The 13,925-nt window shown below is 29.9% G+C and overlaps 1 protein-coding gene across 1 annotated transcript; it reads left to right on the top strand.

Moving 5' to 3' along the window:
• Nucleotides 1-1,548: 1,548 nt before the first annotated feature.
• LOC130895214 (uncharacterized) lies at nucleotides 1,549-12,995 on the top strand. The gene is made up of 19 exons (XM_057802404.1): nucleotides 1,549-1,678; nucleotides 2,070-2,210; nucleotides 2,273-2,404; nucleotides 2,458-2,611; nucleotides 2,859-3,044; nucleotides 3,099-3,307; nucleotides 3,379-3,556; nucleotides 5,353-5,522; nucleotides 5,948-6,074; nucleotides 6,342-6,504; nucleotides 6,568-6,751; nucleotides 8,478-8,741; nucleotides 8,833-8,961; nucleotides 9,664-10,003; nucleotides 10,115-10,311; nucleotides 10,367-10,544; nucleotides 10,603-10,766; nucleotides 11,035-11,167; nucleotides 12,623-12,995. Exons 1-19 carry the CDS (start codon nucleotides 1,631-1,633, stop codon nucleotides 12,937-12,939), a joined length of 3,414 nt encoding a protein of 1,137 aa, XP_057658387.1. The 5' UTR covers nucleotides 1,549-1,630; the 3' UTR covers nucleotides 12,940-12,995.
• Nucleotides 12,996-13,925: the final 930 nt, after the last annotated feature.

Genomic DNA, 13,925 nt, shown 5'->3' with positions numbered 1-13,925 from the left:
ATTCCTGAATAAATACTTTGCCTTCAATAGTAATAAATATCATACAGTCTTTAATAAAATACAATAAACTAGCTTGTAAAGAGCATTAGAATTTTGACATACGTAGTGACAAGTGACACCTAGAAAAATCCATAGAGAAAATGTGTTATATAGTCTATGTATTGTAGAAGTGAAATCAACTCTGGTATAAGAGAAATTTACATTTAAACGTTGGTAGCCATGCGCTATCAGTGTTGTCAGAAAGCAGACGATCCTCTATTGTTTATCATTTATATTATATTTACACAAATATGTGTGAAATAATAAGTTTTTTCATAACGAATTAAGAAAATATTGAACTTTTGAGTAGTTTTAAGAAGGTAAAAAAATCCTCATTTTGAGAGGATACGAGATCACGATGCACCGTTAATTTCATTATTTTTGTGAAAAATGTAAATGTAAATAAATTCTATTTTTACTTTTTGATACACCTGAAAAAAATTATAACGCGACAACTATGTAAAAGTACAAACTAATCGTTAAATAGTTAAATCAAGATAATTGAACGTAAATGAAGAAATTTTATGATAAACGGTTGAAATAAAAATTGGCGAGGTTATTTTTATAGCGTAGTCATTTTCTGGTTTTTTCAATTGACATATTAATCCGTTCGCAGAGCACAATAATAAAAAATTAGTAACACACTTGATTCAAACCGCACTTGCGCAGAAAAAACTTCCAGCTTGTCGGGATTTGCCTGGGCTGACAAAGCTATTATTATTTTTCCGATACAAAAAAGTGATACTTGCTCAGTAATAACCGATCCAAATTTTATATACTTTATATCTAAAAGGAAACTATTGTTCTCATGAATTCTAGTTTATCCCTAACCTAAATAAAAAGTCAAAATAGATGTACCAGAATCTTAAATGTTTTCTAAGTACATATATTTTCGTTCTAAAACTATAATTAAAATCATGTTTATGTAAATTTTTTATGGTACACTAGATATTTTGGACTTTAAAAATTGTAATGATAAAATATCTCTACTCACGTAAAATATTATGATTGATTATTTTTCATCTTAATATTTATCAGATATACTAAAGTTATTGTACTGATAAATACTTGTATCAATATATATCATTTAGCTTTTGAATCTGTGTTGAATTTGTTTTAAAAACATTACATTTGTTCTCACGACACTTACTCATTATTCTTAACATGACCTTGAAGTCTTTTGGTCTCTATTAAAATAAGTTGAATGAGTGTAATTCATCCAAAAATCATAGATGAATATATACACAATCTTCTTTTCACGACCTTGACGTTTTCTAGTCTAAGTCAAGTTAAATTCATCAATAAATCATAGATGAACTCGTAATTATAACTATACTATTAACTATTAAATTATAATGACTGTATTATGTTAATAGTGATGCTATGTATACAATACTTTAGGATGGAAATTGTTATTAATTTATCAATAGGACACCGTATATCTTTTTTTTTTAAGATTACCTCACTTGAAAAGATAATATATTGCTTTTCACTTATATAAAATGAGATGATTGATGTATTTTTTATACCAAATGTGTTGAAACTATTGTTCTGATAAAAATTGAAACTTTTATTGGTAATTTATACAGTTATGCTTTCAATCTGTTTATTTGCCGTTGTTTGGTGGAGCTCTATTGCTGTAAGTAGAGAATTTACGAAAAGATTAATTGGTTTTTAGATTGTATCATAAACCAATCATCGATATCATATTTTTTATTATTTTAATAATTTATGATTGGGAATTTACGGAATCATAACCACAGATTTGTCGCAATTTTTTAATTTATGATAGGTGGATTTAAGCTAGGTTAAGTGAGGTTATGGAAGGTCAAGTTTCATCTAACCGGAGAAAAAAAAGGCGCGTTTAAAACAAATTATATAAGAAAATAATTACATCAGAAAAATCGTTTTTTTTTATATGATGGGTAGATTTGATATATAAAGAACATTGAAGGAGGTATGATGAGTAAAAATTTTTTGATCGGAATGCATATTCATGTACATTATTTGAGGTTATAATCTGTTTCAAGTACGGGCAAGAAGAGGTTCTGTTGGATTTCCCACTAGGATCTCTTAAAGGAAAAACAAGAACAACAATAAATGGCGTGAAAATTTATTCTTTTCAAGGTATACCGTATGCCGAGCCCCCTGTTGGGCAATACAGGTTCCAGGTAAACAAAAACTACTAAAAAAATAATCGAGTAAATAATAATCGTTTAATTTGTAATGATAGGCAACGAAAGAAAAAGAACCATGGGAGGGTGTTTTAGATGCAACGATCGAAAGAAGCATTTGTCTTCAAATGACTTACGATCACGTGGAAGGCAGCGAAGATTGTCTTTTTATAAATATATTCACTCCTCAAGTAAGCTGGACCGTTTATAAACGTATAATTTGTACAAATAAAAAATATTTTAGAATCCTACATCTAATGCGAGTCTACCAGTAATGGCGTTCATCCACGGAGGAGGATTCATAGAAGGTTCATCAGTTGACGTTAATTACGGTCCTGACCATTTAATGAACTATGGCGTGATATACGTCACATTTAGTTATAGGTTAGGACCATTCGGTAAGACCACAGATTAATATCATTTTTATAAAAGCAAATAAGTTTTGAATATAAAGGGTAAATTCTATAAAGGTTTTAAATGAAAATAACCTAAAAAAGTTGGCGGTAATTTTCGAGGTTCATAGATTTGACGTTTACAACGTTGCCATATCGATTTTAGTCGTGAGTCGTGTTCAAATATATCGATGTAATATTTTGTAGATGATAATAAAAATTTAGAAAACAATATTTTTTTTTGATACGTTAGGTTTCTTTTCAACTGGAGACGATGTCATACCAGGAAACGCAGGATTGAAGGATCAAGTATTAGCTTTAAAATTTTTAAACAAATATATCGGATATTTCGGTGGAGATCCTAATAAAATAACTATATTTGGACAAAGCGCAGGTGCGGCTTCAGTACATTACCACGTTTTAAGCCCGTTATCTAAAGGTAAGATTTTTAAATTCAGGACCTACGTCGTAAGATAAACAAATAATTTTTTAGGTTTATTTAGAGCTGGAATTTGCGAGAGCGGGTCGGCGTTGAGCGCATGGGCGAACCAAAAAAATCAAACCGAAATTTCTTATAATTTAGCAAAAATAATAAACCCTAATTTTGCAAATTACAAAGCTAGCTCCTCGGAAGTTTACGAATATTTGAAAAACTTGCCTGCAGAAACAATCGACAGAGCTGCCCATCAAATTTATTTATTGGTTAGTTTTCGTTTTACATATTTTTCACTGTAAAAATTTGCCAGACTTTATAAATTGTTGAAATATTCCAGGAAAATCCTTCTGATATGCAAATTCAAAACGGTGTATATTTTGGACCGGTGATTGAAAACGAACATGAAGGTGCTTTCGTAACAAAGCCTATGTATGAACTTTTAAAAAATGGTGAAATTAATGACGTTACGTTGCTTTTAGGAGTTAGTACAGAAGAAATGTTATCAACTGTTTCAGGTAACCACATTTACGAAAAGATTGAAATTTGGTACAACAAAATATATTAACAAGTTTATTTACACCGTTTAGACTAATAACAAAAACACTCTAAATTGTCGTTTTCGGAAATATTAACTTAAAACATCCTAGATAAATAGATTTAACTACCTCGACAACATCAAACTAACGTTTGTTTATTATGATTCTAACCTGGGTATATATAGGTCCATCTACCTTATTTAAAATTGATTTATAATTAAAAATTTCTCAGTGTAGCGATTTGTTTTTGTTTTTTCAGAGTACTACTACACGATTTATAAGTCTGTTCACTTATTAGCTTTTTTCCCGGATCAAATTCCGAACTAACCTAACCTAACAGAATTTGGCCATTGAACAAAGTTATTGTTTATCAAAACAAGTTTAGTGTGTGATTTTTCTATGATATTATTATCAAAATAACTTTCCCCATCATTTTTTAATTTATTATCTTGTTGGCTAATTAATTGAGAAATTTATAACATGTAAAAAAACCCAAGGTCATTGAGAGAACTAGAAACGATGTTTTGAATGATTTAATATTTACTATTTTTTAACTGAAATTCAAATAAAACCATAGTTTTTCATTTAATATTTGAAATGGCTTTGGTATAAACTTCTTTTTCACACCTTTGGTATAAATCAATTACTGCCAAATGTATAAAAATCTAAGAAACGAGAATACAGTGTAAAGATAATTATCTCATACTGATTAATTACCATACAATATCCTTTACTCACTTATAATTATTATAGGGAGTAAATATAAATGTTCCCTAACCTAACTTTACCTATTATCACAATTATTGAATTTACGGTAGATTTTATACTTACCCATGAAATTTTTTGATCTAGTTTCCAAAAACACGATAAAACAGTCACTTTATCACATTTAATAACTTAAACAATAAAAACTCTTACGAGGAAAATCGAAAAAAACTATTAACGTCAAAATTTTATAGTCCACTATAATAATGTGCGGATCATAGAATATTACTATGTCTATGGTGTAGATACTCCAACTAACAATCTTTCGTTACCAAGTTTATTGGAAAAATATGACGGCAAGGTTGCAATATATACTAGAGTAATATAATAATTTTTAGCGTAATTATCATTTCTATAAATTAACAAGTAACGCATGAGTAGTTCAAATTTTGAAAATATAATAAATCAGCATAGAAAACTTCTATTTTTTAAATATTGAAAATGGAGTGATCGTTTTTTGTTCGGACGAGTCCATTATATATTATAAGGGGTATTCTTCTCTTTTATTTAACTGATTTTGGAATTTTTTTGTTCTTTAAGGTGCAATTTCTTGTTGACGCTCGAGAGTAAAATGAGGTCACGCGGTACAATTTTGAGTGTCATCTTAAATGAATGCAGCATCAAAACTCAACATTTAAATTTAACACATACTTAGAGTTTTTAGGTTAACAGATCTGGTATATTCTAGGATTATTTTTATTGTTTTAAAGCTTGACGCTACATAAATTCAAGATGGCGCTCTAGTCGAAATTATAGCACGTGATCTTATTTAACTATACTAAAACTTCCCTAAAAAGTTCTAATAATTAAAGTTATATTCTTAATATTTTGTTATAAAAAACTTTTATTCCGAATTGTTTTTTTGTTATACCACTTTATTTGTCGGTGTATTTTTATTCACTTTTTATTTAGCTACGAGGGTATTTGAAAATTTATGCATTTCGATTTATATAGCAATACGGAACATTTATTTTGGTATTATGTTAGTTACATACATTAATTTGTTCTAGATCTAGAGGGCTTAAAAAACACAACGATTACTTTTCAAAACAATCTCGAGCTACTCGTACCTAAGAAACTAAATGCGGAAATATCAGACATACCTGTAATTGCACAAAAAATAAAAGATTTTTATTCGCCTTATTTAGATTTCACAGTTGATACCAGACAATTAATCAAAGTAAGTAATTTTTACTTTCCTTGTGTGAACATGAAACAAAATATTGTCCATATAACTTTCTTTGTCTGCATTATTCTACAATATTTAAATTTTCGCGGGTTCTTAACCCCGCCTTCCTTGATCACCATTGATGAGTATTTACGTCACCCTGTTAGATTATAGCTCAGTGTTGCCAGTTTGAACAATTCATCTTGAAATTTAATGAAAATAAATTACAAAGGAGTTTTTCATGAAAAAAAAAGAAATAAATAATTTTTTCACTTAAATACTTAATTTTTCATTTAATTCACAGATACAGATACCCATTACACACGTTCTACTGTCTTTTTTGTAGATTTTCATTATCATAACTTTATATTTTCAAAGTAAACATCGTCACAGCTTTAAATCGAGAGTACTGTTGAAAAATATTTCTTCTCTTCTAGTATCTTAGCGATCAATGTTTCGCAAGGTCAATTATTAAATCTGCAGAATTGGAAGCGGAATGGCATGACGTATATTTGTACGAATTTGCATATCATGGTGTTTTAGGAGGATTCACTGACACATCAGGTATATATAATTGAAACTATTTCAAATGCTCTCGATGTATTGCATAATAGTAAACTTAACCTAAATACTCGTTGTCAAGTTAGAATACGTTTGTGATCTTGTTCTTAGTAACAGTTACAATTTTAACATCTCTACTATTAGTTCAGAATTGGTTTTAATCATGAGGAACGAAGCTGATTATGAAAATTTGTTACTTACCATATCAGGACCGGACTAGTCTTTGTTTTCAGTAAAAATATTGGACCAATAATATTATTGTACTTCTAGTTAACGGTTTTTCTGATGATGTCAGGCACGGAGAAGAAATTAGTTATCTTTTGAGACGTAATTATGAAGGTTTGAATACAACAGATCTTACTAAATATCCATCAAGAGATCAGACTGTACAAAAGAGGTTTATTACGTTGTTTACCAATTTTGCAAAATACTTGTAAGTTTTTTTTGAGGTTAGATATACCTCGAATATTATAACAATTTGTATTATTGTTTTTAGAAACCCCACACCCAAACAAGATGATTTATTACAGAACTTGATTTGGCCCAAAGTACATCCCAACAATTTACATTATCTTGCCATTGGAGCGTGGATGGAAATTAGGAGTAATCCTAAAGAAAATATGTACAAGTTTTGGAACGATATATTTTCCCAATATGGACATGAACCATTTATATCTTATTAAAAAGAAAAATTAAAATAATTCCAAACAAATGTAATAATATTAGTTTTATTTTACCCGCTCCACCCTATTTCTATATCATTTTATAACCATCCTAATTTACGAATTGGAAATTATTTCAAATTTATTAACAGATTGTTTTAATTCAATGTGATCTAAGCATTTAATACGTTTTTTCCTGTATCTTATTTAATATATATATTTGCTCTCAGAAGCCTTGCAACATTCATGTTAAGTCTCTATTTTCATCTCTGTTTTTACGTTTTTTGCAATTAATCTTATATAGCGCCTTCTTTGTCATTCTTTCTTTGAACATTTCACACATCTCATGCTTTCAGACGAATATCTGCTTGTCATCATTGCATAGTTGCCATATCTACTATAAAAACAAGTACTTTCCCAACGAACAGGTGATTCAATAATTTATTATCATTTGAAACATTTTATATAATTAGAAAACGTGTAAGATAAATCTAATATCATATGAGGTGATGTTAATATCATTAATACAACTATAAATCATATCAACAAACAATGAAATGTATTTTTCTCGAATTTTATCCAATAAACAACTTGAACATAGTTGCAAAGAAAAACATATCGATTATATCTAAAGTATTCCGTCCAAGACTTTGATAAAACTAATCTCAACATTTCGATAATCAAATTCTATTTACTTTAAAAGCATGACAATAAAATCAATTCAAATATTTTTTACTTTACTTGTAAGTTCCAAAATTAGAAATAACGTCATGAAGAAAAATAACAAAACGGTGATCTCGCTCTATCTTTAAGATACACCATTTACTTTACAGTTTACATACTCATATAAAAATTTTTTTTAGTACTCAAATATATTTGAAATAAAACATTTATTGAAAGGGAACAGCTGATTCATACCAACATGGCAAAAATAAATAGACTATGAAATAAATCCTAACCCTATATTTCCTAAGAGGTAAACATGTGACTACTGCAAACAATTTTAATTGGGTCTTACTAGTCTTCGGTTATTCGACGGCATATTTTGATTTATTTAATTTTTTTTTCAAGATAAAAACTTCTGATCTGGAGAGGAATCTAGAAATTAACACTGGCAACACGGCGCGAGAAAATGTCGAAAAAAAATTTATGACTTGTACAACAGACGTTATATTTTAAATTTAATATTTTACGGATTACGCCATCTATTATCTAAATTTGAACTATGTAGAGTATGTTTATGGAATATGGATAAATTGGAGGGAAGACGTTTTTTACATTATAGAAGAATAATTTCTTTCGAGATATGGAAGTTTTGTGTTTATTTTTTAACGAAAAATAATAAAATTGTTATGAGAATGATAATTTTTTGTTTCGGTAAGTTTAATTATTCAATAAAACAAGGTTAGATTTGTTTTAACTTCAAAAACGATGTAAATTGATACAAAGAAAAAGTTTAGTGTATTGGCAAGTCGTTTTTTTTAGCAGTTACCACGCTTTTGATTGAAACTTTTGATATTTCACGTTCCGAGAAGACACTTCTAAATCGTGTAGTAATGGATTTTTATAGAGTGCATTCAAGTGATTTCGTTTACGAATCGATTTCATCTTTTGCGATTCGAAAAGGGCAAGCATCAATTTTTAGAAACCCTGTATTTTTATTTGCTAATTTTTTTCGACCTTTGTTCTTTGAGTATCCAAGCCAAGATAAAAATCCACTTGAATCGCGAGATAAACAATGATTTTTCCTCGATATATAAACCTAGACGGAAATGTTTTTCAAATAAAAATGTTCGGTTCGACATCGATGTTGTTGGTAGTATTTCTGCTCCTCGGGGTAGTTTGCGATACTTATGGCGACGATCATAAATCCATAATAGTGAAAACCAAGAACGGTGACGTGAAAGGGTTCTACGGGGAAAAGAGTCACGCAAACGGAAGTAGAACTTTGTACTGGTTCAGAAGTATTCCTTTCGCAGAACCGCCAGTAGGGGAATTGAGATTCGAGGTAACTGTCGTATATTATAATTTTTTCCCAATCTAAATATTTCAATTATATTATCACTTATCCAATAAAAACACTAATTTCTTAATTATAGCCTCCGGTTCCGAAAAAAAATTGGGATGGTGTGTTAGATGTTACAGAAAACGGATCCCCTTGTCTTCAAGGTGCAAATCCTGTTGTAGGAGATGAAAATTGTTTGTTTGTGAAAATTTCGACTGGTAGAGTAAGTATTTTGTTTTTTCAAAAATTTTTTCATATACATATCACAATAAACTATCATATTCCAGAAAAGTAAAAACATATTTCGATAAGTATATGAACCACCAATATCAGTTATTTGCTCCAAATCTTCAATTTCTTCAAAAACTGGGCTACCTCTGGCAGAATTTTTTTTACATGTTTTACATATTCTATGTATGTATGTATATTAGGATACCCATGGATCTATTAATCGCTAACCTCTAATAAGTATCTTCTATTTCATACCCAGTGTAGTTCTGTAGTTTCTCATACTTTAAGAGAATATGGATAGAGGTTTTGTACTCTGAGCAACAGAATCTGCACGCTGCATTATCTGCTAGCCTCTTCAGGTGTCCATTGAGGCAACAGTGCCCTAACAAGTCCCCTGTTAGTATTCGTAGGTTGTTTTTGTCTATATTGACACATTTGGCAGATCATCTCGACTAATAGTTTTCCAGGAGAGTCGTTGCCTGTCTCAGCCCCTGTAAGTTGCCCCAATAATTGGTTCTGCTGCTATCTACCTTCTTTTCCAGTGTTTGAATTGAATATATCACGGCTTGGAAAATGCTGGTGTGTTGTCCAGGCTTTCAGAGTGTTTGTTCTAGACCCGTACACTGCTAATCCAGTCCTGATTGCTGCTTTATATCAGTCTTTTGATTTTGAATGATTTTATTATTATTCATAGAAACCACATATCAACAACAAACTCCCAGTTTTGGTTTGGATATATGGAGGAGCATTCTATTCTGGATCTGTCGATTTCGACGATCATAGTCCCGACTACCTCGTCGACGAAGACATTCTAATAGTAGGAGTGCATTACAGAGTAGGAATTTGGGGATTTATATCTACTGGCGATTTAGTATCTCCTGGAAACAATGGTATTCGTGATCAAATATTAGCTTTAAAATGGATTAAGGAGAATATTCAGTATTTCGGTGGAGATCCGAATAGAATTACTATATGGGGACAAAGCGCTGGAGCCGCTTCTGTCGCGTATCTGTTACAAACAGAACAAACTCAAGGTGAGTGTTTCATTTTTTTATGATGATTATTGTCGAGGCGAGTCTCGAGCTAACAAGAACAAACGTTCTATAGTTAAAAATATCAAATTTGACCAAAAATTTATTTTATAGGGCTCTTCCATCGAGCTATACTAAATTCTGGGTCATCTCTTAGTGCTTGGGCGTTGAGCAAACAAGTTCCCACAGCTGTTACAAACGTGGCAAAAAAATTTAAAGTCAGTACTGCAAGTTCAACGACGATTGTTGAAGGTTTGAAGCAAATAGATGCTGCCCAACTACAAACTGCAACAGCTTCAGTTATGCAAAGAGTAAGCGCAAAAGCGACCGATGAGGATTATTTTATTGTGTGATTTATGTTTCCAGTTGTTGGTATTGAGTAATCCCCTTCAAGGTTTAGTTTTTACGCCGGTAATAGAACCTGATCACCCAAATGCTGTCATAACTGGGCAATCTCACCAATTGTTGAAAGAAGGGAAATTCCACAATGTTCCTATTCTAACGGGATACAATTCCTTGGAGGGATACGTCGATGATTTACCGAGTAAGCTATTAATCTCAATTTGGTGGAGTAATTTTTTGAAATTTCGTTTTTGCTTTAGCTATTTTCAGGTTATGGATATCAAAATATGATTTGAATAATGCTCTACTTGTTCCTGATGATATGAATTCGAAAACTACTGGTAGATTATATTTAGGATCAAAAATCAAAATGAATTACTTCAGTTTATTCCCAATTTCAATTACATCAACCAGATTAATGAGAGTGAGTACATATTATAACTATTTTTAATAAAAAAAAATTATTATGTAGTTGTCCCAAACAATAGCTTTTCGAAAATAAACTAATGAAAATACTTCCTATACATCAAACAAATATTTATTGATGTATTTAGGACCAAGCAGATATTTTTTTGATGTCTATTTGTATAATATTTTTTGGGACACGCTATATATTATCTGAATTAACAGTGGAACAACGTTCATATTCTGTTTTAACTACAAATTTCGTTATTTTTTATATATTTATTAAGTTTGTGGCTGATTCCCAAATGGAAAAACCCATTCTCGAAGCTATCAATCTTTATTCAGCCCATACTAATGTCTACGCTTATCACTTTTCCTATGAGGGTCCTTTGTATGGTCGAACAAATAGAACTGTTCACGGTAAGTGAAATATTCAACCTGGTATTTATATATTGAAACAAAAAAATATTATGAAGGAAACTGTTAATGTTGTTTCTATTCACAATATTTTCTAATTTATTCAAATAGACTCAATTCAATTACGTAGTAATATATACAAAAGGAAAATAAAAGTTAAAATGTGAAAAATTATTATTTTCTTATGAAAGATTGCATGCAAAAATGATAATAAAAATGTTGAAACCTTACTTCATCATTGTTTGTGTCCAGCAGCCATCTTGTTTTAAATATTAAATAAGGATATAGGAATGAATGTTTTACATTAATATAGTCGCAAAGTAAGACATATTTATTTTCATAATTTCACATATTATCACTATAATCGGTAACTACGTACTATTATTAAAAGCACAAATAACAAACACAGGAGTACAACGTAAATATATAACCTTTACAACAAGTCTAGAACTAGAACGATACTACTTGTCCGCTGCCAACATATATAAAATTATTTACGTTCGTATCATTCTCACCAAACGATTCATAGAACTAACTGAATTAATTCTATGTAATAAACCAATGAACTGTATACTACGTATGGTATGTAGTTCAATGGCAACAAATAGACGATATGGTTCGTAACGAAGTGGCTACTGTTATTTTGAACGTGAGTGTAAACGTTTTTACCATTTCAATATATACTTCATTGTAGCCAATACATGTTAGAATTGGTATAATTTTAATTAACTAGTTTCACGTTATTTTTCAGCGAAGTGAAAATTTCAGATCAGAGATAGTAGTTATAACGGCTGGTAGTTTACAAAAAAAAAGTTATTTTTACAAATGCACAGCTTTTCCTATCACGTTAAGTGGGTTAGGTTAGGTCATTTTTAAGATCTTTTTAGAGATAAATTTATAAGAGTAATTAACGATAAGATTATATATTCAAACAACTAACAAACTAAAATTATTAAAAAAATATTTACTCGTAATATTTCTCACCCAGAGTACTTATTAATATAGACAATATTCCCTTCAAGTGGGATCGTAGACATAACCTAAACATAAAAGCTTTGCTGGCAAATATTCAATATAGTATACTAAAAATAAGGTAAATATAGAGTTACCCAGCGTAAAATAACGATAACAACTAAGGACTTTATAAAAAAAAACGATTTTATAATATACACCTGAATGATATGTTTAGGAATCTATTCGATTGTTGAAATGACCGGATCGAGATTTTTTAAAATGACAGCTATTAGAAAAATTTCTTGTCATGTCATTAATATAATTTGTCATTATCTTTTTCCAACATTCTATAAAAATGGAATTCGTTACTTACAATACATGTTTATTCTTTGTGTTTCTCCTGGGAGTAGCAATAAAATCTTTTTTGAGATTTAATTTCCGGTACTTATTCTTTTGTTTCCATTTAGATTGAAAATTCGTAATATTATTTGTTCTTTATTTTAGGTGTTGGTCATACTGAAGAATTAGGTTATCTATTCGATTTGGGACATAGCGGATCCGAAGCTGATTATCTTACTAGAGACCGTTTAGTAAGATTATGGACGAATTTCTGCAAATATGGTAATCCGACTCCACAGCAGGATTCGCTGTTAAACAACGTCATATGGCCTTCTAATAGAGGAATTTCGTCGATGGACGATTTGGAATATTTAGAAGTTGACAAAACTCTATCGGTCACCAGATTACCAAATAAAAATAATATGGTATTTTGGAAAAATATTTACGAGACTTATGGAAATCCACCATATTCTACTTATTAATTTCAGAATAATATGTAAAATAATTACGAATAAACTTACTGTTTAAATAACAAAAATGTTGATTATTTATTTTCCAGTTCCAAAAGATAATGAGTCTCCTGTAGCCAAATAACTCAAGGTTATTTGAATCTTCAGTTTATCGTATCCTTATTTTTAGTGCTAGTCAGAACCTTGCCAAGTAAATCATTAAATATAGTCTTGCCTATGCCGATGAAAATCAAAAAGCTAGAAGGATCTTCTGCAGTAAATTCTCGTATAAGGGTGTTACTTGCACCCAATTTTTTTGCAATTTTCCTTTCGTGCATATTTTACTCTTATATACGTATTAAACGTAACACTCGTATGTAGCTACCACTATCACTTCATACGACGCCATTTTAATTTGATGTAAAAATCTTAATTTAATTTAAATATATAACAGAATGTCATACTGTCAAGACATTAAGAGCGATACGCCATCTATGATCCAAAACTAAACTTAGCGAGATAAGTATAATGTGTTGCCTATACGCATACCCATTATTATTGGAAAATGGAGGGAAAGCTACTAAGTGTTTGCTTATAATACAGAAAAATTGGAAATTATATTAATAATAATTGGACAGTTAAGTAGTTTTGTGTTTTTTTGAGTGTAAATAATTAATATCTATGTGGGTCTTAAGGATAATAATAATTATTTGAATTGGTGAGTTTAATCATATAATAAAATTATATTTAAGAGGTTAGGTTTATTTTACGTTTCATATATCTGCATACAACGATTTAAACCTTCTGCTAAAAATAAATATTCGATATATTGTGTATTGTATTAAATATTTCGGTTTAAAAATTACGTTAGTTATATAAATTCTGGAATCTAGCATAAAACTACGGGGTAATAGTAAAAAGTAACAAGTCTGTGTATGTCAGTGTCCGGGTTGCAAAAGAAAACAATTTGCAGCTAAGCATTTCGTGAAACTGGTAGTTTCAATATAAACAAATGAATA

The sequence above is a fragment of the Diorhabda carinulata genome, chromosome 6 (assembly GCF_026250575.1).
Source record: "Diorhabda carinulata isolate Delta chromosome 6, icDioCari1.1, whole genome shotgun sequence".
NCBI classification, from domain to species: domain Eukaryota; kingdom Metazoa; phylum Arthropoda; class Insecta; order Coleoptera; family Chrysomelidae; genus Diorhabda; species Diorhabda carinulata.
Note: the sequence above shows the minus strand (reverse complement) of the source record. Positions and strands in the feature narration are given on the sequence as shown.